The following is a 25,685-nucleotide window of genomic DNA, read 5'->3' on the forward strand; positions in this document are numbered from 1 at the left end:
TCCCTCCTTTTCCCCCTCCTCTTTATCTCCGACTCCCTGATGTTGACTATGCCAATCCATTTGGAATTGGCCATACCACTGCTTATTCAATCAGCACCCTTCGATCAACTGTCTCTTATCGCCCATCCCCTTTAAAACCCTTGCCTTTAATAGCGCTCATTTAGTGTCGGCAGACTTGTTTCGGATTGGCGGTTGACGGGGTGGGCGGGACCTCCTTGTGGCGCTACTCAGTGGGAGCGGCTCCTCCCGGGTCCTAGTGCGGTCGGAGTGTTGGCAATGAGGTGGAGGCGGTGCTGCTGGTGGTGGACGGTGTTTCCCATCCTCCTGACAGGGGCGACCCTCTCCAAGAAAGATGTGAGGAAAGCTGGAGCCCGGATCCCGGAGGAGGAGGTGAGCGTGGCGCCTGTAACTGAGGCTCATCCCTGCCCTGAGTTTAAATCCCGGGGCCTGGGCCCGGCCTGGACTGCAGGCGCTGGTGGTTCCAGTTTACTCATACGGTCATAGAGGGGTTCGAGCACAGAAAGAGGTCATTCGGCTCGTCATGTCAGTGCCAGCTCTCTGCAACAGCAACTCCCCTCATCCCACTCCTCTCACTCTTCCCTGTAGCCCTGCATTTTTTTCTCTTCAGAGAATTATCCAATTTGAACTTTCCTCCAGCACACTTTCAGACAGTGTATTCCACATCCTAACCACTCACTGTCTTTATTAAAAAAAAGCTTTTCCTCATGTCCCTATTGCTTCTTTTGTCAATGACCTTAAATTGGTGTCCTCTGATTCTTGACCCTTCTGCCAGTGGGACCAGTTTTTCTTTATCTACTCTGTCCAGACCCATCATGATTTTGAACACCTCTATCAAATCTCTTAATCTTCTCTTGAAGGAGAGCAGCCCCAGTTTCTCCAATCTGTGCATGTAACTGAAGTCCTTCATCTCTGGAACCATTCTCATGAATCTTTTCTGCACCCTTTCTAATGCTATGACGTCCTTCCCAAAGTGTGGCCCCCAGAACTGGACACAATACTCCAGTTGAGGCTGAACCAGTGTTTTATAAAACTGCATCATAACTTCCTTGCTTTTGTGCACTGTGCCCCTATTTATAAAGCCCAGGATCTCATATGCCTTATTCACTGCTTTCTCAACCTGCCCTGCCATCTTCAATGATGTATGCACATAAACTCCCAGGCCCCTCTGCTCCTGCATCCCCTTTACAATTGAGTCCTTTCTTTTATATTGCCTCTCCTCATTCCTCTGACCAAAATGTATTACTTCATACTTTTCTGCAAGTAGATAATACAATTGAGAACCAGGCTGGATATAGAAGGTTCAGAGGGTAAGTAAAAAAGCAAATGAGAAGCAAAGAGAGAGTGCACAATGAAACTAGCAGCTAAAATAAAAAGGGAATCTAAAAGTCTTCTATAGGCATATAAAGAGTAAAAGGGTGGTAAAAGGAGGAGTGGGACTGATTAGGGACATAAAAGGTAGGGGGCATGTGTGAGGTGCTAAATGAGTACTTTACACCTGTCTTTACGAAGAAGATGCTGCCAAATTCTTGGTGAAAGACGAGGTAGTTGAGACACTGGATGGGCTAAAAATTGAAGAGGAGGTATTGGATAGATAGGGTGTATATAATGATAAGTCAGCAGGACGGGATGAGATGCATCCAAGGATACTGAGGGAACTAAGGGTGGAAATTGCAGAGGAACTTTCATCTGCCATTTGTCCTCCCATTCCACCAACCTATCGATTCCCTTTTGAAGTTTGTTATTGTTCTCACTGTTCGCAATACTTCCTGGTTTTGTGCCATCTTCAGATTTTGAAATTGTGCCCTGTACACCAAGGGCATCTGTCTAGGTCATTAATATATATCAAGAATAGCAGTGCTCCTAATATCGACCCCTACTATATACCTTCCTCCAGTCTGAAAAAAACAATTCTTCACTACTATCTGTTTTCTGTCACTCAGCCAATTTTGTATCCATGCTGCTACTGTCTCTTTTATTCCATGGACTCTAACTTAGCTGACAAACCTGTTACATGGCATTTTATCAAATGCCTTTTGGAAATCCATGTGCACCATATCAACTGTGTTACCCAAGTCAACCTTTTTTGTTACCTCATTAAAAAATTCAAGCAAATTAGTTAAACAAGACTTGCCTTTAACAAACCTGTACTGGCTTTCCTTAAATAATCTACCTTTGTCAAAGTGACTGTTAATTTTGTCCCGAATAACATTTTATAAACATTTGCAATTCTCTAGTCCTCTGGCACCACCCCTAAGGGGAATTGGAAGATTATTGTCAGTGTTCCTCTGCAATTTCCACCCTTAGTTTCCTCAGTATCCTTGGATGCATCTCATCCGGTCCTGGTGACTTATCAACATTATATACAGCCAGCCTATCTAATACCTCCTCTTCAATTTTTAGTCCATCCAGTGTCTCAACTACCTCTTCTTTCACCAAGACTTTGGCAGCATCTTCTTGGTAAAGAGAGATGTAAAGTACTCATGTAGCACCTCAGCCATGCTCCCTGCCTTTTGGGTTCCACTCCTCCTTCCACTCCTCCTTCCACTCCTCCTTCCACTCCTCCTTCCACTCCTCCTTCCACTCCTCCTTCCACTCCTCCTTCCACTCCTCCTTCCACTCCTCCTTCCACTCCTCCTTCCACTCCTCCTTCCACTCCTCCTTCCACTCCTCCTTCCACCTTTTAGATTCCCTTTTTATTTTTGGCTGCTAGTTTTTTCATGCACTCTCTCTTTGCTTCTCTTATTCGCTGTTTTTATTTCTCCTCTGAACCTTCTATATTCAGCCTGATTCTCAATTGTATTATCTACTTGCCATCTGTCATATGCACCCTTTTCCTGCTTCATCTTTCTATCTCCAGGAAGCTCTGGATTTGTTTACCCTACCTCTCCCCTTCGTGGGAACATACTGTTACTGTACCCGAACCATCTCTTTAAAGCAGTCCATTGTTCTATTACAGTTTTCCCTGCCAATCTTTGTTTCCAATTTACCTGGGCCAGATCCATTCTCACCCCATTGAAGTTGGCTCTCCCCCAATTAATTAATTTTACCCTGGATTGCTCCTTGTCCTTTTCCATAGCCAACCTTAATGTTATGATACCATGATCACTGTTGCCTAAACGTTCCCCTACTGACACTTGACCCAGCTCATTCCTCAGAACCAGATGCAGTACTGCCTCCTTCCGAGTTGGATTGAAAACATATTGCTTTGAAAATTCTCCTGAACGCACTCTAGAAAATTTTGTCCCTCTCTGCCCTTTACACTGTTACTATCCTGGTCTGTATTAGGATATTTGAAGTCCTCCATTTTAACTACTCTTCTTTCAAAGTTCTTTGCAAATGTGTTTCTCTGTATCTTTCCCAGTAGTTGGGGACCTATTGAATACATCAGCAACATAATGGCACCTCCATTGTTTCTTAACTCCAACCACATTGATTGTGCCCTTGATCCATGAGGACATCCTCTCTCTGCAGCACTATAAGGTTGTCCTAATCAATACTGATATCCCTCCTCCTTTCTTTCCTTCTTTATTTTGCCTCAGCACCTTGTATCCAGGAATATTTAGTACCCAGACCTGCCCTTCTTTGAGCCAGGTCTCTGTTATTGCCATGACATCCTATTTCCACATGGCTATCTATGCCAGCAGTTCACCAGCCTTATTTACCACACTCTGCATATTCACATACATGCACAGTAAACCTAATTTAAACTTTATTGCAGTCCCTCTTATTCTGACCCCACCTAATACCTTACTATTTTCTATTCTAATGCTATCTGTCTCTCCCAATTCTCTGAACCTTGGTATTTCTCTCTGGTATCTCCTGGTTCCTACACCCCTACCAAGTTAGTTTACACCCTCCCCAGTAGCACTAGCAAACTGTCCTGCAAAGGCATTGGTCTTGGGTCTGTTCAGGTGAAAACCGTCTGGCCTGTACAGGTCCCACTTCCCCCAGAGCTGGTCCCAATGTTCTAGGAATCTAAAGCCCTCCCTCCTGTACCATACTCCATTCGCATATTCATCTGCTCTATCCTCCTATTTCCATATTCTAGCATGTGGTCCTGGGAATGAATAATCCATGATTACTACCTTTGATGTCCTGCTTGCTAGTTTCAGCTCGCTTTCTCTCTCCCTCTTCACCCAGTCTTACGTACATCTTCTAATCCTCTATTCCCTTTTCCCTCATTATCCAACATCCCCTTAAATACATCTCTTACTCATCACCTCTCAATCCAGCAAGTTCCCCATTCTCACCACTCTCTGGGTAAAGAGGTTCCTCCTCAATTCACCATTGGATTTATTACTGACTAGCTGATATTTATCCCTGGAAAATTATTGCAGGGCTAGACAGGATTGATGCAGGAAGGATGTTTTCCCCTGGCTTGGGGGAAGTCTAGAACCAGGGGGCACAGTCTCAGAATAAGGGCAGGCCATTTAGGACTGAGCTGAGGAGACATTTCTTCACTCAGAGGGTGGTGAATCTTTGGAATTCTCTACCCCAGATGGCTGTGAAAGCTCAGTTGTTGAGTATATTCAAGATAGAAATGAATAGATTTCCAGATATTGAAGATATGAAGGGACATGGGGATAGTGGGGGAAAATGACATTGAGGTAGATCATCAGCCATGATATAGTTGTATGGCAGAGCAGGCATGAGGGGCCGAATGGCCTACTCCTCCTGTTTCCTATGTTCCTAGTTTTGAAACATTTTCTCTACATCTACCCTCTCTGATCCCTTCATAATTTTAAAGACCCCGATCATTTCACCCCTCAGCTTCTCTGAAAGAGCCCCGGACTCAGTGAATAAAGAACAGGTCAGGTCACTGAAAGATTAAATAACAGGCATAATGAATTTCATATAATTTCTGTTTAAAAATGAAACTGGTTTTCCATTCTAGTCTTTATCTTCAAAGCTGCCTGAAACTCCAGGTCACTGACATGCTTTCAGTGAAGCAATGTGGTCTAGATCCTCACTTGAAGGCCATTGCAGAGCTCCTTTTGTTGAGGCAGTAAAAGGTCAAAGATCTGTGTGTCATTCTCATGGCCATGTTACTTGTTCAGTGTCACCTGACCTGATCCTCTTCTGAAAAGGAAGTTGCTAAATGTGTTCCATCAAGACTGTCCCCACCCCTCCCCCATCCTGTACCCCCCACCGTGTGAGGGATTGATTTTAAAGGTTGAAGAGGTCAGCAACTTTGGGGATTAGTTTGTTTCTAATATATGTTCAGCTGTGTTTTGGTTGGTAATACTATCCCCACTGTATTAGAAGATTTGGGTTCAAGTGCCACTGAACACCTAACCCTTACTGACACTCCAGCACAGTACTCAAAAAGTGCTGCATTGTTGGATGAGACGTTAAAATTCAGGACCCTTCGGCCTGATGGGGTGGCTCAGGTGGGTGTTAAAGATTCCATGGCACCATTTAAAGAAGAGGTAGGGAATTTGCCTAGTGTCTTGACCAACATCCCCCTCTCAACCACATGAAGTGACCATTCATCTCACTTGTGTTTGTTTGGACATTGTTGGTCTGATTGTTGGCAGGTGTAATCACCAGATTCAGTCACTGCAGCATATCTGTGTGCAGTTATTTGGGATATATTGGCATAAAGCATGGTCTAAACGCAAATATTGTTTTGTTAGACAGGACCGTCGAAGCATTTGGTTCAGGATCGAGGCCTCGTTGTCACTGACCCAAAGGCCAAAGATATTGTGAAGGAGCAGAAGAGTTACTGTGCCGCAAAAGTGAAAGAGCGGCACTTCAGTGGTGAGGTTCTGGGGTACGTCACACCGGTGAGTACTCAAGATGGGGAGAGTTTATACTCACCAAAAGTCTCTTTGTTATTACAGAACACTGTTAACCAGTGGAGTCCTTATTTTTCACATATATGATTATATACACATAATGTACCATTTACAAGATGCACTGCAGCAATAACCTGCTCACTGACACTCAGTTTGGGTTCTGCCAGGGCCACTCAGCTCCAGACCTCATTACAGCCTTGGTTCAAAATGGATAAAAGAGCTGAACTCAAGAGGTGAGGTGAGAGTGACTGCTCTTGACATCAAGGCAGCATTTGACCGAGTTTGACATCAAGGAGCCCGAGCAAAACTGGAGTCAGTGGGAATCAGGGGGAAATCTCTTTGCTGGTTGGAGTCATGCCTAGTGCAAAGGAACATAAGAACTTAAGAAATAGGAGCAGGGATAGGCCATTCAGCCCCTCAAGCCTGCCCCGCCATTCAGTAAGATCATGGCTGATCTGTCCCAGGCCTCAACTCTTCTTTCAGGCCTGCTCCGCATAACCCTCAATTCCCCGAGATTTCAAAAATCTATCTACCTCCTCCTTAAATACATTTAGTGACCTAGCCTCCACAACTCTGAGGTAGAGAATTCCAGAGATTCACCACCCTCTGAGAGAAGAAATTCCTTCGCATATCAGTTTTAAATGTGTGCCCCCTTATTCTGTAACTATGCCCCTAGTTCAAGATTCCCCCACTAGTGGAAACATATTCTCAACATCTTCCCTGTCAAGCCCCCTTAAAATCTTATATGTTTCAATCAGATCACCTCTCGTTCTTCTAAACTCCAATGAATAAAGGCCTAACCTGTTTAGCCATTCTTGATAAGAGAACCCCTTCATCCCAGGAATCAGCCTAGTAAACCCTTTCTGAACTATCTCCAATGCTAGTATATCCTTCCTTAAATACGGGGACGAAAACTGTTCACAGTACTCCAGGTGTGGCCTCACCAACACCCTGTAAAGTTGTAACAAGACTTCCCTATTTTTAAACTCTAAACCCCTAGCAATAAAGGCTAAAATTCCATTTGCCTTCCTAATTACTTGCTGCACCTGCATGCTAACCTTTTGTGTTTCATGTACAAGAACACCCAGATCCCTCTGTACTGCAGTATTTTGTAGTCTTTCTCCATCTAAATAATAATCTGCCTTTTTATTCTTCCCAAAGTGGATGACCTCACACTTTCCCACATTGAACTCCATCTGCCAAGTTTTTGCCCGCTCACCTAACCTATCTATATCCCTTTGCAGAGTCTTTGTGTCCTCATCACAACATGCCTATTTTTTTATTGTCAGCAAATTTGGATGCACTACACTCTGTCCCTTCCTCCAAGTCATTAATATAGATAGTAAATAGTTGAGGCCCTAGGACCGATCCTTGTGGCACCCCACTAGTTATGGCTTTCCAACCTGAAAAAGACCCATTGATCCTGAATGTCTGCCTTCTGTGTGTTAGCCAATCCTCCGTCCATGCCAACACATTATCCCCAATACCCTGAGCTCTTATTTTGTGCAATAACCTTTAACATGGCACCTTATCAAATGCCTTCTGAAAATCCAAATACACTACATCTACCGGCTCCCCTTTATCCACTCTGCTTGTTATATCCTCAAAGAACTCCAACAAAATTGTCAAGCATGATTTCCCTTTCATGAAACCATGTTGACTCTGATTGCATTATTTATTTATTTATTTATTATGTTTTTCTAAATGTTCTGCTATTTCTTCCTTTATAATGGACTCTATCATTTTCCCAATGACTGATGTTAAGCTAACTGGTTTATAGTTTCCTGCTTTCTGTCTCCCTCCTTTCTTGAATAGGGGCGTCACATTAGCAGTTTTCCAATCTGCCGGTACCCTCCTGGAATGCAGTGAGTTTTGCTATGTTGAGACCAATGTCTCCACTATCTCTGCAGCCACTGCTTTTAAAACCCTTGGATGCAGGCCGTCAGGTCCTGGTGACTTGTCTGCCTTTAGTTCCATAAGTTTGTCCAGCACCTTTTCCCCCGTGATGGAGATTGTTACAGGTTCCTCCCTCCCATTTACACCTTGCTCATCTATTATTGTTGGGATGTTTATAGTGTCCTCTACTGTGAAGACCGATCCAAAATATTGGTTTAAATTATCTGCCATTTCCCTGTTATTAATTCCCCAGTCTCATCCTAAGGGTCGCACACTTACTTTAGCTACTCTCTTCCTTTTTATATACCCGTAGAAGCTCTTACTGTTTTTTTTATATTTCTTGCCAATTTACTCTCATAATCAATTTTCACCCTCTTGCTTAGTTTTTTAGTCATCCACTGCTGGTTTCTAAAGAAATTCCCAATCCTCTGGCCTACCACTAGCTTTCGCCACTTTGTATGCCTTTGTTTTTGATTTGAGACTCTCCTTAATTTCCTTTGTTATCCACGGGTGGTTCATCGTTCTCTTCGAGTCCTTCCTTCTGACTGGAATAAATGCTGAGTGTTATGAAATATCTGCTTAAAAGTCTGCCACTACTCATCTACTGACTTTCCCTGCAGTCTATTTTCCCAGCCCACTTTCGACAACTCTTTCTTTATATCTCTGTAATTGCCCTCGTTTAAGTTGAAGACACTGGTTTGAGACCAGAGTTGCTCACCGTCAAATTGAATTTGAAATTCTACCATGTTATGATCACTTCCCCCGAGAGGATCCTTAACCTGAGATCTCATTAATCCTACCTCATTACACATTACCACATTTAAAATAGCCTGTTCCCGGGTAGGTTCTGCAACATATTGTTCTGAGAAACAATCCCTGATGCACTCTACAAATTCATCTTCCATGCTACCCTTGCCAGTTTGATCTGTCCAGTCTATATGCAGATTAAAATCACCCATGATAATTGCAGTGCCCTTCTTACACGCCTCCATTATTTCCTGATTAATATTTTGTCCTACAGAGAGGCAACTCCTCGGGGGCCTATAGACCACTCCCACCCGTGGTTTCTTTCTCTTGCTATTCCTTATTTCCACCCAAACTGATTCTACATCACGATCTATTACACCTATATCATTACTCACAACTGCACTGATCCCTTTCTTTATTAACAAAGCTACCCCACCTCCTTTTCCTTTCTGCCTATTCTTCCGGAATGTCGAATATCCTTGAACATTGAGTTTCCAGTCCAAGTCATCCTGCAATCACGTCTCAGTGATAGCTATCAAATCATATTCATTTATTGCTATCTGTGCCATCAGCTCATCTATCCTGTTACAAATGCTGTATGCATTCAGATAAAGAGCCTTAAGCTTTGACTTTTTATCATTTGGTTATGTTTGTTGGAGGTCAATCATCTCAGTCTGAGGACAGCACTTCAGGAGTTCCTCAGGGTAGTGTCCTAGGCCCAACCATCTTCAGCTGCTTTATCAATGAACTTCCCTCCATCATAAGGTCAGAGGTGGGAATGTTCAGCACCATTTGCAACTCCTCAGCTACTGAAGCAGTCCGTGTAGAAATACAGCAAGACCTGGACAATATCCAGGCTTGGGCTGATAAATGGCAAGTAACATTCACATCACACAAGTGCCAGGAAATGACTATCTCAAACAAAAAAGAATCTAACCATCCCCCCATGACGTTCAATGGCCTTACAATCACTGAATCCTCCACTATCAACATCCTGGGGGCTACCATTGACTAGAAACTGAACTGGAGTAGCTACATAAATACCGTGGCTACAAGAGCAGGTCAGGGGCTAGGAATCCTGTGGCGATTAACTCATCCCCTGACTCCCCAAAGCCTGTCCACCATCTACAAGGCACAAGTCAGGAGTGTGATGGAATACTCTCCACTTGCCTGCATGGGTGCAACTCCAACAACACTCAAGAAGCTCAACACCATCCAGAGCAAAGCAGCCCGCTTGATTAGCACCCCATTCACCACCATTCACACTCTCCACCACCGATGCACAGTGGCAGCAGTGTGTACCATATACAAGATGCACTGCAGCAACACATCAAGGGTCTTTCGACAGCACCTTCCAAACCCACGACCTCTACCACCTAGAAGGACAAGGGCAGCAGATGCATGGGAACACCACCACCTGCAAGTTTCCCTCCAAGCCATACACCATCCTGACTTGGAACTATATCGCCGTTCCTGCACTGTCGCTGGGTCAAAATCCTGGAACTCCCTTCCTAGCAGCACTGTTGGTGTACCTACCTCACAATGACTGCAGTAATTCAAGAAGGTAGTTCACCACTACCTTCTCAAGGGCAATTGGGGATGGGCAATAAATGCTGGCCTAGCCAGTGATGCTCACATCCCCTGAACGAATTAAAAAAAAAACCTCCTCTCTCAAAGCAGAGTATCTAATGCTTTTGTATCAAACTGAAGTTATTGCACACACAAAGGAAAAACAAATGACATGTGTGACACAATCATTTGTGGGGCCCTCACTTGCCGGGAACGATTGCTTGTTCAGGCTAGGAATTTTAAAACCTATTTGGATTCCCCTGTTGTGTATTAGTGGTTTTAATTCCGAATTTTCTACACTGCCAATATGCTGATATATTCGAGGGTTCAGATCGTTATTCTCTATAAATAGATACCTGGGCATGAGCTATTGACTGGCATCTTATCAAGGGATTTGTGTACATTATATATAGTATCATAGATACCTAGGAGTGAATTACAGGCTGGATTTCTAATTGAGAGTTCAGGTGGTTTATATATATATATAGAAAAGTAGATACCTGGGAGTGAATTACAGGCTGGAATCTAATCAAGGGTTCGGGTGGTCTATATACAGAATAATAGATACCCGGGAGTGAGTTACAGATTGCGTTATTTTGGGTTTTCTTGAACTGCTACACAAAGATGGTGTTGGTTTGTTTATTAACTCATGGTATTTGGTTATACCACATTGTGTTGACCAGAACTGGACACAATGGCCTGTATGGACTCTGACCGAGCACCATGCCCCCACCCCAAACTTGGGCAGACTCTGAGCGGGTGCTGTGCCCAGGGCAGTCTGCTGCCAGACATTGTGCTGCAGGCAAGTTCGGACCAGAACTAGAAACAGCACTCCAGATATCGTGCTGCAGGCAAGCTATGGCCAGAACTGGAACCATGCCCCCTGTAGACCCTGTTAATGCCTTGTACATCTTGCAAGCTAATCGCACTTAATGAAGCCTGTGATAAATGTCTTGTTTATAATACAGTGGAGAACCAAGCTTCATACAAAAAACAGAGAGAACTGAAACAGAAATAAAGGGGGGGGGGGGGAGAGAAAAAGTGTAGAAAAATAGTGGGTAATATAAAAAGGAACGCCAAAGTCTGTTAATATATCAACAGTAAAATGTTAGTGAAAGGAAGGAAGGCCTCATTAGCGAGCAAAAGGGAGATCTTTGTGTGGAGGTAGGGAACATGACTGAGGTACTAAATGAGTACTTTGTATCTGTCCTCACTAGAGAAGAGGATGCTGCCAATGTAGCAGTAAAGGTTGGGGGAGTAGAGGAATTGAATAGGATTTAAAAATAAAGAAAAGTTACTTAAAAGGTTGGCAGTGATCAAAATAGAAAAGTCAGCCGGTCTGGATCAGAAGCACACTAGTTCGCGAAGGGAAGTAAGGATAGTAATTGGGGAGGCTGTAGTCACAATCTTCCAGTCTTTCTTAGATATGGAGATGGTGCCAGTAGACTGGAGGATTGTAAGTGTGGCACCCTTGTTCAAAAAAATGGGAGGGAGATAAACCTGGCGTCTACAGGCCAGTCAGCCGAAAATCAACATTAATCTGGGACAATATTAATTGGCACTTGGAAAAATATGGATTAATATATTGAATGCAGTACCGATTTGTTAAAGACCAATCATTTTTGACTAGCTTGATTGAGTTCTGTGATGAAATAAGAGAGAGCTGACGTGGGTAAAGCGGTTGATGTGTATATGGACTTATGAAAGGTGTTTGACAAAGTACCATGTAATAGACATGTTAACAAAATTGAAGGCCATGGGATTAAAAGGGTGGTGCCTGCATGGATATGAAATTGGCTAAAGCTCAGAAAGCAGAGAGTATTGGTGAAGTTGTTGTTTTTCAGACCGGAGGAAAGAATACTATGGCATTCTCCAGGGGTCAGTGCTGGGACCAACGCTCTTTTTGACATGTATTAATGACCTGGGTATGCGAGGCATAACTTAAAAACTTGATATGAAACTTGGACAGGTAATAAACAGTGAGGAGGATAGTAATAGACTTCAGGAGGACATGGGCAGACACATGGTAGATGAAATTTAATACTGAGAATTGAGAAGTGATACATTTTGGAATGAAGAATGAGGAGAGGTAATATGAACTGATTAGATTAGATTAGAGATACAGCACTGAAACAGGCCCTTCGGCCCACCGAGTCTGTGCCGAACATCAACCACTCATTTATACTAATCCTACACTAATCCCATATTTCTACCAAACATCCCCACCTGTCCCTATATTTCCCTACCACCTACTTATACTAGTGACAATTTATAATGGCCAATTTACCTATCAACCTGCAAGTCTTTTGGCTTGTGGGAGGAAACCGGAGCACCCGGAGAAAACCCACGCAGACACAGGGAGAACTTGCAAACTCCACACAGGCAGTACCCGGAATCGAACCCGGGTCCCTGGAGCTGTGAGGCTGCGGTGCTAACCACTGCGCCGCCTAAATGGTACAACTAAATGGTACAACTTAAAAGACATGCAGGAACCCGGGGCTATAAGGACACACATCTTTGAAGATGGTAGGACAAGTTGAGAAGGCTGTTAAAAAGGCCTCAGGATCATTTATAAATAGAGGCAGAGAGTACAAAAGCAATGAAGTTATGCTGAGCTTTTATAAAACACTGGTTTGGTCCCAGCTGGAATGTTGTGATCAGTTCAGGACATCACACTTCAGAAAGAATGTCATGGCCATAGCGAGGGTACAGAAGAGATTTCCTAGGATGGTACCAGGGATGAAAAACTTCAGTTATATGAGAGACCAGAGAAATTCTCCAAGGAAATTTTCCTTCGTGTTTGTGTCATCTGAAAACGTTGAAATTTTGTCCCATATGGATATAGGTTTCTACCAATATTGAAGTGTTTCTGTTGGAGCAAGAATTTGTTTAATTTTCTTATGAGCAACTATCTGCCTGCATGCTTCATGCGCATGAAATGGGCTTATCAAAGTCTTTAGGAAGGTTACTAATGGTAATATCCACTCTGCAGGTTACTGAGGGTTAGTAGTCAATTGGGTGGTTATCTTGCTGCTGGTGCGGTATAGATAGCAAGAAGCTCACTCTTTAAGCGGTCATTCAGCAATCTTGTGTTGTAGTTTGCTTTCTCATATTGTCCTGTTCCAATTATTGCTTTTTTTTTTTGATTTTTGCAGTGGAACAGCCATGGTTACGAAATTGCAAAGATATTTGATGAAAAATTCACCTTAATTTCTCCAGTTTGGCTTCAGATCAAGAGAAAGGGAGTTCAACTGTACCATGTCACTGGTCATCATGATATAAACCGAGGTAGTTATTCAAGACTGCATTAATCTGCACAATGCATCAAATACTGTTCCCTTAGACTTTGAGGGAGCGCGTCTATAGTTTTCATCATATTCCCAGCTAGAGCTGCAGTCCAGTCGTCATGGGGAGCAGCTGCTTTCTGATTCTGTGCCTGAGGTACTGGGCCTGCATTCTGTACAAGATAGGCTAACAGAGTTTCCGTGCCAGTAGAATTAGAAACCAGACCAAAGTCTGTACAAGTGGCCTTCAGTGATTGAGGTGGGGTCTGCTGGTGGGGAGGTAAGAGGTGTGAGTTTGAAGCTCAGATTTGACTAATGCGTATTGGAATTTTCCAGGCTATGGACTCCGTGAACTGTATTGAGACAAAAAGAAAGACTTGCATTTCTATAGCGCCTTTCACAGCCAGAGTCCCAAAGCGCATTACAGTCAATGAAGTACTTTTGAAGTGTGTCACTGTTGTATTGTAGGCAACCAATTTGTCCACAGCAAGCTGCCACAAACAGCAATGTGATAATGACCAGATAATCTGTTATTGTAATGTTGATTGAGGGATAAATAATTGGCCAGGACATCGAGGACAGCTCCCCTGTTCTTCTTCGAAATACTGTCACAGGATTTTTTTAAATATCTACCTGAGAGGGCAGACGAGGTCTTGGTTTTACATGTCTTCCAAAAGACGGCACCTCCGACAGTGCAACACTCCCTCAGTACTGCACTGGAGTGTTGGCCTTGATTTTATGCTCAAGTCTTAGAAGGGGACTTGAAACTAGATCTTTCTGACAGAGGTGAGAGTGCTACCAACTGAGCCACAGATGACACACCTAGCGTAGATACTTAACTAAGATAGCTTAATCTCTCTGAGTAGGACTCTGAAGGCAACCAGATTCAAACACAAACTTCCAAGTTGAAATGGCTGATCCATGGAGTCACCCACTTTGTATGTGTAGTTTGTAGAGCCCAGTATGTTAATATATCTTTGCCCTGTGATTGAAATGAACCCTGGTTTATTCAGTCTGATCATTTCTTCTACTATCTTTCAACTGTCAGTACATTCCCTTCTTTCTATCGAGCAGTGATTTGCATTTATAGTTTCCTGTTCTTTTAAGTTAGTTGCCTGTGTCTGATTCTTTCCTAACATTTCTCCCTATGGTAAATACCAATCTTGTGGCTGTTGATGCAGGATTATTTGAGAGCAAATCTCCCAGTCGTGTATCATCCCAGGAAAGATCATGGAGCGATGGAGTTTGATGATCTCTTTTGAAGGAATTCTGTTCCATAGTTGTAGGGAGTTAGACTTTTGTGCCTTTGCTGTGATGATGTATTTCTACCACTAGATGGTAGTCTTGTGCTACTGTTACAGGAATGCTTCAGGATTAGCTCCTTAATGCTGTCAGTAAAGTAGACTTTGTGCGTAGGCATTAAAAAAAAAAAAATTGGTCGATATATTTTAAGCATTAAGTGGGTTCTTCCCTGATTGGAATCTTTTGTCTTTACTATGTTCCTGAGGCTTGTGGGTTTTTTTTTTGCCAAATAGCTACCACCATCATCCTGTCCTCTCACTATGTGGAGGGGCTGTGATGCTGGAAGCTGTGTTTCAATAATCCTGATGGTAATGCCATGATTATCCATGGATGTGAGTTTTGAGGCACAAAGGTTTTTCCATGGCATCAGCCGAAGTAAGGGGGAGCAAAAAACAATTGTTATTGATAATCAGCCAATTCCAAATGTTGTATGTGTTTTATTGGATTTACATTTTGATATTAATAAAATCCTCCACATCAGCCCTGCCACTTTACAACTCTGTCATGCAGTTTGAGCATCCTTGAGGGGCTGCTGGGCTGGATCTGCAAACTGTCCATTAGGAGAGCTGTTTGTGTGATCGCTTGAACAGTGGGCAATGTAGAGGAACCAACCAAACTCAATGGGGGGAGTTTTATGCCGGCAGCGGGGGTCTCAACATCTGGAGAAACCAACGCTGAGAATCCCACTGTGCTTTTTCTATGGAAGGCCCTCCAAATTTAGTGCCTATTAGGAACTTAACTGGACAGCAGTGGGCCTTCCATAGGATTTAGGACCTGGTTCCAGAAGTCCCGGCCTTGCAGAGCTGCCGGCCAATCAGAGGCTGGCAGCTGTAGTACCACTGCAGAGGCAGTGGCTGCAGCTGTAGCTGCACCTACTGGAGGCCAAAGAGTATTGCTGGAGCCAGGCCTCATGTAGGCCAGGGCAGAGTGAGGGTCGCACGGAAGGGGGGCAATGGGGGAAGGGGGGTCGGCAGCAAGGGAAGGGGTTGGCCCTCCCACTCCACCCCCCCGCCCCACCATCCCTGGAGCCAGGAAGCAACCCGCATGGTTTTTCGTGCCGTGCTTCTCATGCAGCGACAGGCCCACCCGCTGTATGTGTAATTGCGGTTGCTTTGGGAAGAGGCCCTTAATTAGAAGTTAATTACCCAGTTAAGGACCTCAATTGGCGATGAGACAGGAAGGCTGTTCGCAGGACTTCCTGCCCCGAACTAAAATTAGGCGGAGGCGAGATAGTGGACCCCCACCCTCGTCACCATCCCGATTTTCTGCTCTTCCTGCCTCCAAACCCATAAAATTCCACTCAATGAGTGTAACAAAATAAAACTACAACCTCAGGAAATCTGAAACAAACATAGGAAATTGTGAACTCACTTGGCAGGTCAGGCAGCATCTGTGGAGAGAAGAGACAGTTTAGGGTTTCAGGTGTGGACCTGATCTTTTCTCAGAACTGGACCATATTACTGATGAACGGAATGACGGGAAGTGGCAAGGGACCACTCGCACGTGCGCACATACACAGGCAAAGAAATAGAATGAGCTGTCAAGTGCCTAGATGGAGAATGGGAGATGGTTAAATGGCTGCAGTGATGTTATTGTGAGACAATTGGAGGCATAATGAGAGAAATCATAGAAATAGAAGACGTCCCTGAGACCCAGAGAGTGACAAGTTAGAGAACAGGAAGGTGGGAAGGGATGTATGAACAGCTCACAAAGTGGAGCAAGCTCCAGTGTACCAGGAGCCTGCTCGAAGAGAGGAACCGGTGGAGACCGAAGGTACAGACCACCTCACCAGCACCATGTTCAGACAGGTGGGGAGGGGCACCAACAGTAGGTCCTCCCTCTGGGAGGGTTATTACCTTTAACAATGGGTGGTCTGAATTATGTGGTCTCATTTTGTCTAGTGTTTTGGATTAGAATTTATTTGCTTAGCTGTTGACAGGCCAGTGATGATATTATGAGAAAGATTAACTGAACTTGGCTTGCATGCATGAGGCCTGGGTGACGTGTGATCCAGCCAAACACGCATGGAAATGATCTGGATCCAAACGGAAGCCTGCTGCTTTTTTTTTAAGAGCCAGTGATGCCAAACTGTTCATTCTGGCAAAGCAGCCACGGTGGTGTTTACCTTGTCGGTTTGTTACACCCACTTCTTTGCTTTATACGTTGGGTTGTCTTATTTTAAAAACTGCAAACTGAAAATATCGTCATAAATCATTCCTTCATTATGTACATCTATATCTTTCACTTGCTTCCTGAAGGAGGAGGCTTATTTTAAAGAAATGCTTATGCTGGAAATGCTAGTTTTGACATATCCTAACCCTGCCTGTGTTATTGTTAAACAGGCTGGATGAAGAAGGTGAGAGCGGAATCCAAAGCAGTCAGTTTTGGTGAGTAATGTATTTTTTTTTTGCCAGTTTCCTCACCCGAGTTAAATAACTTTTTTTTTGACATTATTACACTCATACTAATGTGGTAATCACCTCCAGTCTCCCAAATGTTTGTTTTCATTTCAGTTGAACTCCCAAGTGGGGAATATAGCACATTGCACTCTCACCCCCTCCATAAATATTGTGGTTCTAGCAATGCTGTTGGTGGGTCTGGGTGATCCTGTATATGAAAAACTGGCTGGGCCCACAGATAAGAGGATAACTGGTGTCTGGTACTGGGGCCTTGATGTGAGGTCAAAATGTTTTGAGAGAGAGGGTAATTGGTGTCTAATACTGAAGCTTTATATGAGGGCGTGTGCTGACCAGATGTGTAGTCCCAGGGGTTCTAATATTTGCCTGCCAGATGTGTTGCCATAGGGGTTCTTATATGGTGAGACAGGACATACGCACTAGAGGTGGCGGCATAGTAGTATACAGTCAGGAGGGAGTTGCTCTGGCATCCTCAACATCGACTCTGGACCCCATGAAGTTTCAGGGCATCTGGTCAAACATGGGCAAGGAAACCTCTTGCTGATTACCACCTCCCACCCCCCTCCCCCGGCTGATGAATTAGTACTCCTCCGTGCTGAGCATCAATTGGAAGAAGCACTGAGGGTGCCAGGGGCACAGAATGTACTCTGGGTGGGGGACTTCAATGTCCGTTACCAAGAGTGGGTCAGTAATATCACTACTGACCGAGCTGGCCGAGTCTTAAAGGATATCTGCTGGACAGGGTCTCCGGCAGGTGGTGAGGGAACCAACAAGAGGGAAAAACCTTGATCTTGTCCTCACCAATCTACCTGTCTCAAATGCATTTGTCCATAACCGTATTGGTAGAGACAGCCACACCATCATTGGGGAGACAAAGTTCCATCTTTACATTGAGGACACCCTCCGTTGTGTTGTGTGGCACTACCACAGTGCTAAATGGGATAGACTTTGAACAGATCTAGCAAATCAAAACTGGGCATCCATGAGGCGCTGTGGACTATTAGCAGAAGCAGAATTGTATTCATAAGTAATCTTTAACCTCATGGCCCGGCATATCCCCCACTCTACCATAACCGTCAAGCTGGGGGATCAACCCTAGCTCAATGAAGAGTTGGGAAGGGCATGCTAGCAGCAGCACCAGCATACCTCAAAATGAGATGTTAACTTGGTGAAGCTACAACCGAGGACTACTTGCATTCCAAACAGTGTAAGCAGCATGTGATAGACAGATATAAGCAAACCCACAACCAACGGATCAGATCTAAGCTCTGCAGTCCTGCCACATCCAATCGTGAATGGTGGTGGACAATTAAACAACTAGCAGGATAAGGTGGCTCCACAAATATCCCCATCCTGAATGATGGGGGAGCCCAGCACATCGGTGTAAAAGATAAGGCTGAAGTATTTGCATCCATCTTCAACCAGAAGTTCCGAGTGGATGATCCATCTCAGCCTCCTGCTGAAGTCCCCGGCATCACAGATGCCAGTCTTCAGCCAATTCACGTGATATCAAGAAACAGCTGAAGGTACTGGATACTGCAAAGGCTATGGGCCCTCACAATATTCCAGCAATAGTACTGAAGACGTGTACTCCAGAACTGGCTGCACCCCGAGCCAAGCTGTTCCAGTACAGCTACAACACTGGCATCCACCCGGCAATGTGGAAAATTGCCCAGGTATGTCCTGTACACAAAAAGCGGGATGAATCCAACCTGGCAAATTACCGCCCCATCAGTCTACTCTCAATCATCAGTAAAGTGATAGAAGGTATCGTCAATAGTACTATCAAACAGCACTTATTCAGCAATGACCTGAAGGTTATTGGGGAGGCGGTGGTACTGATATTATCACTGGACTAGTAACCCAGAAACCCAGGTATTGCTCTGGAGCCATAGGTTCAAATCCCAACACAGCAGAAGGTGGAATTTGAATTCAATTAATAAATCTGGAATTTAAAGCTAGTCTAATGATGGCCATGAAACCATTGTCGATTGTTGTAAAAACCCATCTGGTTCACTAATGTCCTTTAGGGAAGGAAATCTGCTGTCCTTAACTGGTCTGGCCTACATGTGACTCCAGATCCACAGCAATGTGGTTGACACTTACATGCCCTCGAAATGGCCTAGCAAAGACAAGTTCAAGGGCAATTAGGGATGGGCAACAAATGTGGGCATCGCAGGCCAGGCCAGCATCCCATGAATGAATTCTAAAAAAAAAAACCTGCTCACTGGCGCTCAGTTTGGTTTCTGCCAGGGTCTCTCAGCTCCTGACCTCATTATAGCCTTGGTCCAAACATGGACAAAAGAGCTGAACTCCAGAGGTGAGGTGAGAGTGACTGCCCTTGACATCAAGGCAGCAATTTGACCGAGTATGGCATCAAGGAGCCCTAGCAAAACTGGAGTCATTGAGAATCGGGGGGGGGGGGAAACTGTCCGCTGGTTGGAGCCATACCTAGCGCAAAGGAAGATGTTTGTGGTTGTTGGAGGTCAATCATCTCCATCCCAGGACATCACTGCAGGAGCTCCTCAGGGTAGTTCTAGGCCCAACCATCTTCAGCTGCTTCATCAATGACCTTCCTACATCATAAGGGTAGAGGTGGGGATGTTTGCTGATTATTGCACAATGTTCAACACCATTCACGACTCTTCAGATACTGAAGCAGTCTGTGTCCATATGCAGCATGACCTGGACAACATTCAGGCTCGGGCTGATAAGTGGCAAGTTACAATCGCGCTACACAAGTGGCAGGCAATGATCCTCTCCAAGAGAGAATCTAACTATCTCCCCTTGACGCTCAATGGCTTTACAACTGCTGAATCCCTCACTGTCAACATCGTGGGGGTTACCATTGACCAGAAACTGAACGGAGTAGCCATATAAATACCATGGCTACAAGAAGGTCAGAGGCTAGGAATCCTATGGCGAGTAACTCCCCTTCTGACTCCTCAAAGCCTGTCGACCATCTACAAGGCACAAGTCAGGAATGTGATGGAATAATCTCCACTTGCCTGGATGAGTGCAACTCCAACAACACTCAAGAAGCTCGACACCATCCAGGACAAAGCAACCCGCTTAATTGGCACCCCATCCACCACCTTCAACATTTACTCCCTCCACCACTGGTGCACAGTGGCAGCAGTGTGTACCATCTACAAGATGCACTGCGGCAACTCACCAAGGCTCCTTCGACAGCACCTTCCAAACTCGCGACCTCTACACCTGGAAGGACAAGGGCAGCAGATGCATGGGAATGCCACCACCTGCAAGTTCCCCTCCAAGCCACGCATTATCCTGCCTTGGAACTATATCGCCGTTCCTTCACTGTCACTGGATCAAAATCCTGGAACTCTCTTCCTAACAGCACTGTGGGTGTACCTACCCCACATGGACTGCAGCGGTTCAAGAAGGCAGCTCACCACCACCTTCTCAAGGGCAATTAGGAATGGGCAATAAATGCTGGCCTAGCCAGTGACACCCACATCCCATGAACGATTAAAAAAAGTGTCTGGCAGATGTCTTGTTCTAGGGGATCTCTTTTTGTTGGAAATGTATATGCCTCTCAATTAGACTGTTTATGAGCCAGTCTTTTCAACAGATATTTGTGTGGGAAGTGCAGAGATTCCAAATGCAAGTACATTTTCTCTCTTCCTCCCAATTTTCCCACACCCCATCAAATTTCACCAGATTGACTAACTCTGCTGTCTGCTTCTGTCCTGCCCTTCCTTATGTTCTTTTTAGGAACTCTGGGAGTTGAGGAGTAGAAAACGTCTCTGCAGTCCATCTGACCTGCCCATCTCTCAATCGCTTATCCTAACAACTTTTAAGTGTCAATCTTGGCCCAGTGGTAACGCTCTGAGTCAGTTGTGGGTTCAAGTCCCACTCCAGAGATTTGAGCACACGATCTGGGCTGACGCTTCAGTGAAGTGCTGAGGAAGTGCTGCACTGTCGGAGTTGCCGTCTTTCGGATGAGATATCTGGCGGCGCAGTGGTTAGCACCGCAGCCTCACAGCTCCAGCGACCCGGGCTCAGTTCTGGGTACTGCCTGTGCAGAGTTTGCAAGTTCTCCCTGTGTCTGCGTGGGTTTCCGCCGGGTGCTCCAGTTTCCTCCCACAGCCAAAGACTTGCATGTTGATAGGTAAATTGGCTATGGTAAATTGCCCCTGGCGTAGGTAAGTGGTAGGAGAATGGTGGGGATGTGGTAGAGAATATGGGGTTAATGTAGGATTAGTATAAATGGGTAGTTGTTGGTCGGCACAGACTCGGTGGGCCGAAGGGCCTGTTTCAGTGCTGTATCTCTAAAATAAAAAAATAAAATAAAATATCAACCCAGTTATCTCTGGCACACATCCATTGCCCTCTGCATAAAGTACTGGCTGTGCACCTTCCATATTGAGCCCACATCCCCTGGTACTAGAGTTTGTGGCAATCTGAAACATATCAGGTATCAACTTGTCTATTTCCTCAAGGATCTGAAATAATATTTCTCCCCAGCTTTCTCCTTTCCAGTGCAAACAGTCCAAAATCTCCCTTCATGCTGATGAGCCCAATATTAGTTTAGTTGACCATCTCTCTGCTGGATCCTTGCTGTAGCAGTTATTAGAATTGTACGCAGCTTTCCCGGTGTCACTGTACCAGTGTCTGGTACAGCCCCTCTTCACCTTTTGATGCTGATCTTTTTCTCATTTCTATTTTCCCCCACAGTTCCCCGAATTTTGTTTGATGCCTGGAGCTACCGTGACTATGAAAGTCTCTTTAGTAGTGAGGATGAGATTGAGGAGCTGGCAGAAGCATTGGTGGAGACGGCGAAGGTCAGTAATCCCCTACAGGGCCTTTGCTCCCCTCCCATTAGGTATTTACCTGGGGAAAGCCAGTGGGATCCTACCACCTATCACGTTAATCAGTTACCTGGGGAAAACCAGCAATTTCAGGACAGTGGCGTGGTGTCCGTTTATATAGTTATCTCCCTGAGCGCGCACACTGGAGAGGCTAACGGGGACTGGGGCCTGAGTATAGCACTAACCTTTGTGTAAGACTGCCAACTGCAATTGGAATGCTGGGCTGGGCAGGGCAGTTCAGGTGAGTAGCAGCCTGGTACTGAGGTTTAAAAGCATCAAGGTATCAGAAGTGATGATCATGGTCTGACTTAGTAACAGAGATGGGTGTTGACGGGAGCAGGAGGTGGAGGAGCACAGTTAGGTATCCAGAACCTGTGGTGATGAGATACTAGGGTTTCTCCTGGCCCTGTGAGATTGCTCTAGGTTTGGGGAGGGGATTGAACTTTGCGCACAGTCTTATCACTTCTTGATTTTAGACAAATGCACTGTGCTACAGTTAATTCGAGTCCGCGTCCTAAATCTGTGATTCGGACTGGATCTGAGATTGCCTGGTATATCTTGAGCCATCTTACTGCAGACATTTTTGGGATAGTTAATGCAAGCATTACTGGAAGAAGCAGTCCTTCTACTGCCCTGTTCAGCAGAGGATTAATTACTTGTGACAAATAAGGGCAAGTTTTGTGAAGGCATGCTGCCTTGCCTGCCAGCTGGCCAGTTTGGGTCACTGTGTCGCAAAATCAGCACACTGCACATTCCCGCATGTCACTAGTGGGCAAGGCTCTAGGCCATTAACTTAGCTGTTTACTGTGTATCTGACCAACTGGTGCCATAACTGAGGGGGTAACCACCTTGTCCCAGCACAAGTTTAATACTTTAAAAAATTAATGGGTGGAGGAAGATGCATCAAGGCTCTTCTGGGGACTGCAGGCTGTGATTGGCGACAGTCTGCCCTCTCATGTTAGAGGATTAGAGTTGTGTCCAGCTCAGATTGATAGGATAGAGGTCTCCTCTAACTGCCTGCTCATCTGAGGATCAAGCTGAGGAAGGAGGGGTACTGTCCTCGATAATCTTGAGAGCGTGGTGTTCATTGTCAGCGGTAATCTTGAGAGGCGGGCGGGTGTTAACTATCCCCTGGTAATTTCGAGAGGGAGGGGCACTGTCCCATGCCCTCTGCCTTCACAAGCAGATCTCTTTTTGGTCGCTAAAAGGCCTCACCCTTCCTTTTGACTACCCTTTCACTATTTCTGATTGTGAGTGTCTATTGGGTTTACTTTTATATTAGCCACTGATCTATTCTTGTACTCTCTCTTTGCCCCTCATTCCTTTTTTCAGATTTTTGTACTTTCAATATCCAGCTTGGTTCTTTACTGTATTATGCACTTTACAATTATCATAAGCCACCTTTTTCCATCTCATTTTTAACCTCTATCTGTAATTATCCAGGGAACTTTAGTTTTGAATGCTCTTCCTTTTCCCCCTCATGAATTTTTTTTCTCTCTCTACCCAAACCATCTCCTTTTCAAGCTTCCCATTGTTCAGTTACTGTTTTGCCTACCGATTTTTGATTCTGATCCACTTGGGCCAGATCCTTTTCCAACTCTCTGAAGTTAGCCCTTCTCCCCCTGTATTGTACCTTGTCCTTTTCTATCGCTATTCTAAACCTGATGATGTTATGATCACTGTTCTCCAAATCCACTGCCTTCAACATTCACTCCCTCCATCACTGGCATGCCGTGGCAGTAGTGTGTACCATCTACAAGATGCACTGGAGCAACTCTCCAAACCTCCTTCAACAGCACCTTCAAAACTTGCAACTTCCACCACCTAGAAGGACAAGAGCAGCAGGTACATGGGAACACAACCACCTGCAAGTTCCCCTCCAAATCACACCACCATCCTTCATCGCTGCTTGTTCAAAACCCTGAAACTCCCTACCACATGGACTGCAGTGTTCAGGAAGGTGGCTCACCACCATCTTCTCAAAGGCAATTAGGGATGGACAATAAATGCTGGCCTTGCCAGTGACATCCATTTCCCAAGAATGAATGGAAAAAAAAATGCTCTCCCACTGAAATCTGCTCTACTTGCCCTACTTTATTCCCCTAGAACTAGACCCATTATTACTTCCTTCTTTGTTGCGCTGCAAACACTGATCAGGAAAGTTCTCTTGTACACATTTCAGGAATTCTTCCCCGCTTTGCCCTGTGTACCGTTACCATTCCAGTCTATATTACGATAATTGAAGTCCCATGTTATCACTACTGTATGGTTATTGCATCTTTCTCTAATTTGCCTGCAAATGTGTACCTCTATTTCCTTCCCATAGTTTGGTGGCATATAGTATACATGCAGTAGCATTTAATAGCTCCCCTATTCTTTAATTCTAACCAAATAGATACCATCTTTGGCTGCTCAACTACATTATCCCATGCCAGTTCTATAATAGTTTCTTTGATCAGTACTTTCACCCCTCTCTCCCTTTTTGTTTCTTGCTTATCTTTCCTGAATACCAGTACCCAGGAATGTAAAGTTCCCAATCCTCCCCAATAGCAGAGCCTGGTCTCTGCTATTGTCAGTATATCATAGTCCCATTTGGTGACGTGTACCTGCAGCTCACCAGTGTTATTTGCCAAGCTCTCTGCATATATGTGCATGCACTTTTTAAACCTATCTTAGACTGCTTTCTATTTGCCCCCTTTCTGATCCCTCCTATTCTAGTGTCCACCCTCTGCCAAATTAGTTTAAACCCTCCCCCACAGTACTAGTTAACCTTCATGGGAGTACATTTGGCCCAACTCTATTGAAGTGCAACATGTCCACCTTGAACAGGTTCTCCTAGCTCAGAGTTGTATGTCTTTGCATTTTCCTATGTATACATCTGATATTTGCTTCTGATGTTCTCCCCAGGCTGAGGAGTTTGACGGCTTTGTATTAGAGGTGTGGAGCCAACTTGGTGGTCAGAAACGGAAGTAAGTGAAAGTAAATTTAATCATAAGCTGGTGCTGCTAGTTTTAAGGGGCAGAAGAGTGGTAAGAGGTAATCTTTCCTCTGGTTTGTCTTGTGTTCTGTGGTGTGCTAGCACAGGCCTGTTTGTTGGGAGGAGGAATGCATTTCCTTGTGACCAGCTGAATCAGAACTCCATGTATGTGCCAGAGTGGTTGAATGGTCGTCCTGCTCGTCCAGCTGGAGCTACGGCCTTGGTTTAACATGCGCAACAAGCCCCGTACAATTGTGTGAGCATTTGATATGGTTGTACAGATCACTTCTGCACCATCCTCCCTGTACAGCAGTGTAATGAGTATGGCAATTATCAATTCACAGTACAAGGCTGCTGTCTAATTGTATGTTAGCCTTTATTACAAAAGGATTGGAGTACAGGAGTTAATGCAGGGCCTCGGTGAGACCACACCTGGAGTACTAAGGTTTCCTTTCCTGAGGAAGGATATACTTGCCTTAGAGGGAACGTAATGAATGTTCGCTAGAGTGATTACTGAAATGAAGAGGGACTGAGTAGACTAGGCCTATGTTTCCTCGAGTTTAGAAGAATGAGAGGTAATCTAATTGAAAATATTATTATTAAGAGGCTTGACAGGGTAGATGCTGGGAGGATGTTTTCCCCTGGCTGGGGAATCTAGAATATAGGGTCACAGTCTCAGAATAAAGGGTCAGCCATATAGGACTGAGATGAGGAGAAATTTCTTCACTCAAAGGGTTGTAAATCTTTGGAATTTGTTCATTATATATTGATTGTGTTTAATTGTATGCAGATGGTGTACATTAATTGGACACTTGAGCCCCGTATAACTAGACACAGAC

The 25,685-nt window shown here is 44.6% G+C and overlaps 1 protein-coding gene across 2 annotated transcripts in view; it reads left to right on the forward strand.

Moving 5' to 3' along the window:
* Positions 1-240: 240 nt before the first annotated feature.
* Positions 241-25,685, forward strand: part of chid1 (chitinase domain containing 1) — a 151,860-nt gene continuing 126,415 nt past the window's right edge. For both annotated transcript variants that reach the window (XM_068046794.1, XM_068046795.1), the window contains exons 1-6: positions 241-390; positions 5,658-5,807; positions 13,187-13,319; positions 16,960-17,004; positions 21,736-21,842; positions 24,777-24,838. In XM_068046794.1, the coding sequence (XP_067902895.1) occupies positions 277-390; positions 5,658-5,807; positions 13,187-13,319; positions 16,960-17,004; positions 21,736-21,842; positions 24,777-24,838 (611 nt within the window). In that variant the 5' untranslated portion in view covers positions 241-276. The remainder of the gene's footprint in view (positions 391-5,657; positions 5,808-13,186; positions 13,320-16,959; positions 17,005-21,735; positions 21,843-24,776; positions 24,839-25,685) is intronic.

This window comes from Heterodontus francisci, chromosome 14 (assembly GCF_036365525.1).
Source record: "Heterodontus francisci isolate sHetFra1 chromosome 14, sHetFra1.hap1, whole genome shotgun sequence".
NCBI classification, from domain to species: Eukaryota; Metazoa; Chordata; class Chondrichthyes; order Heterodontiformes; family Heterodontidae; genus Heterodontus; species Heterodontus francisci.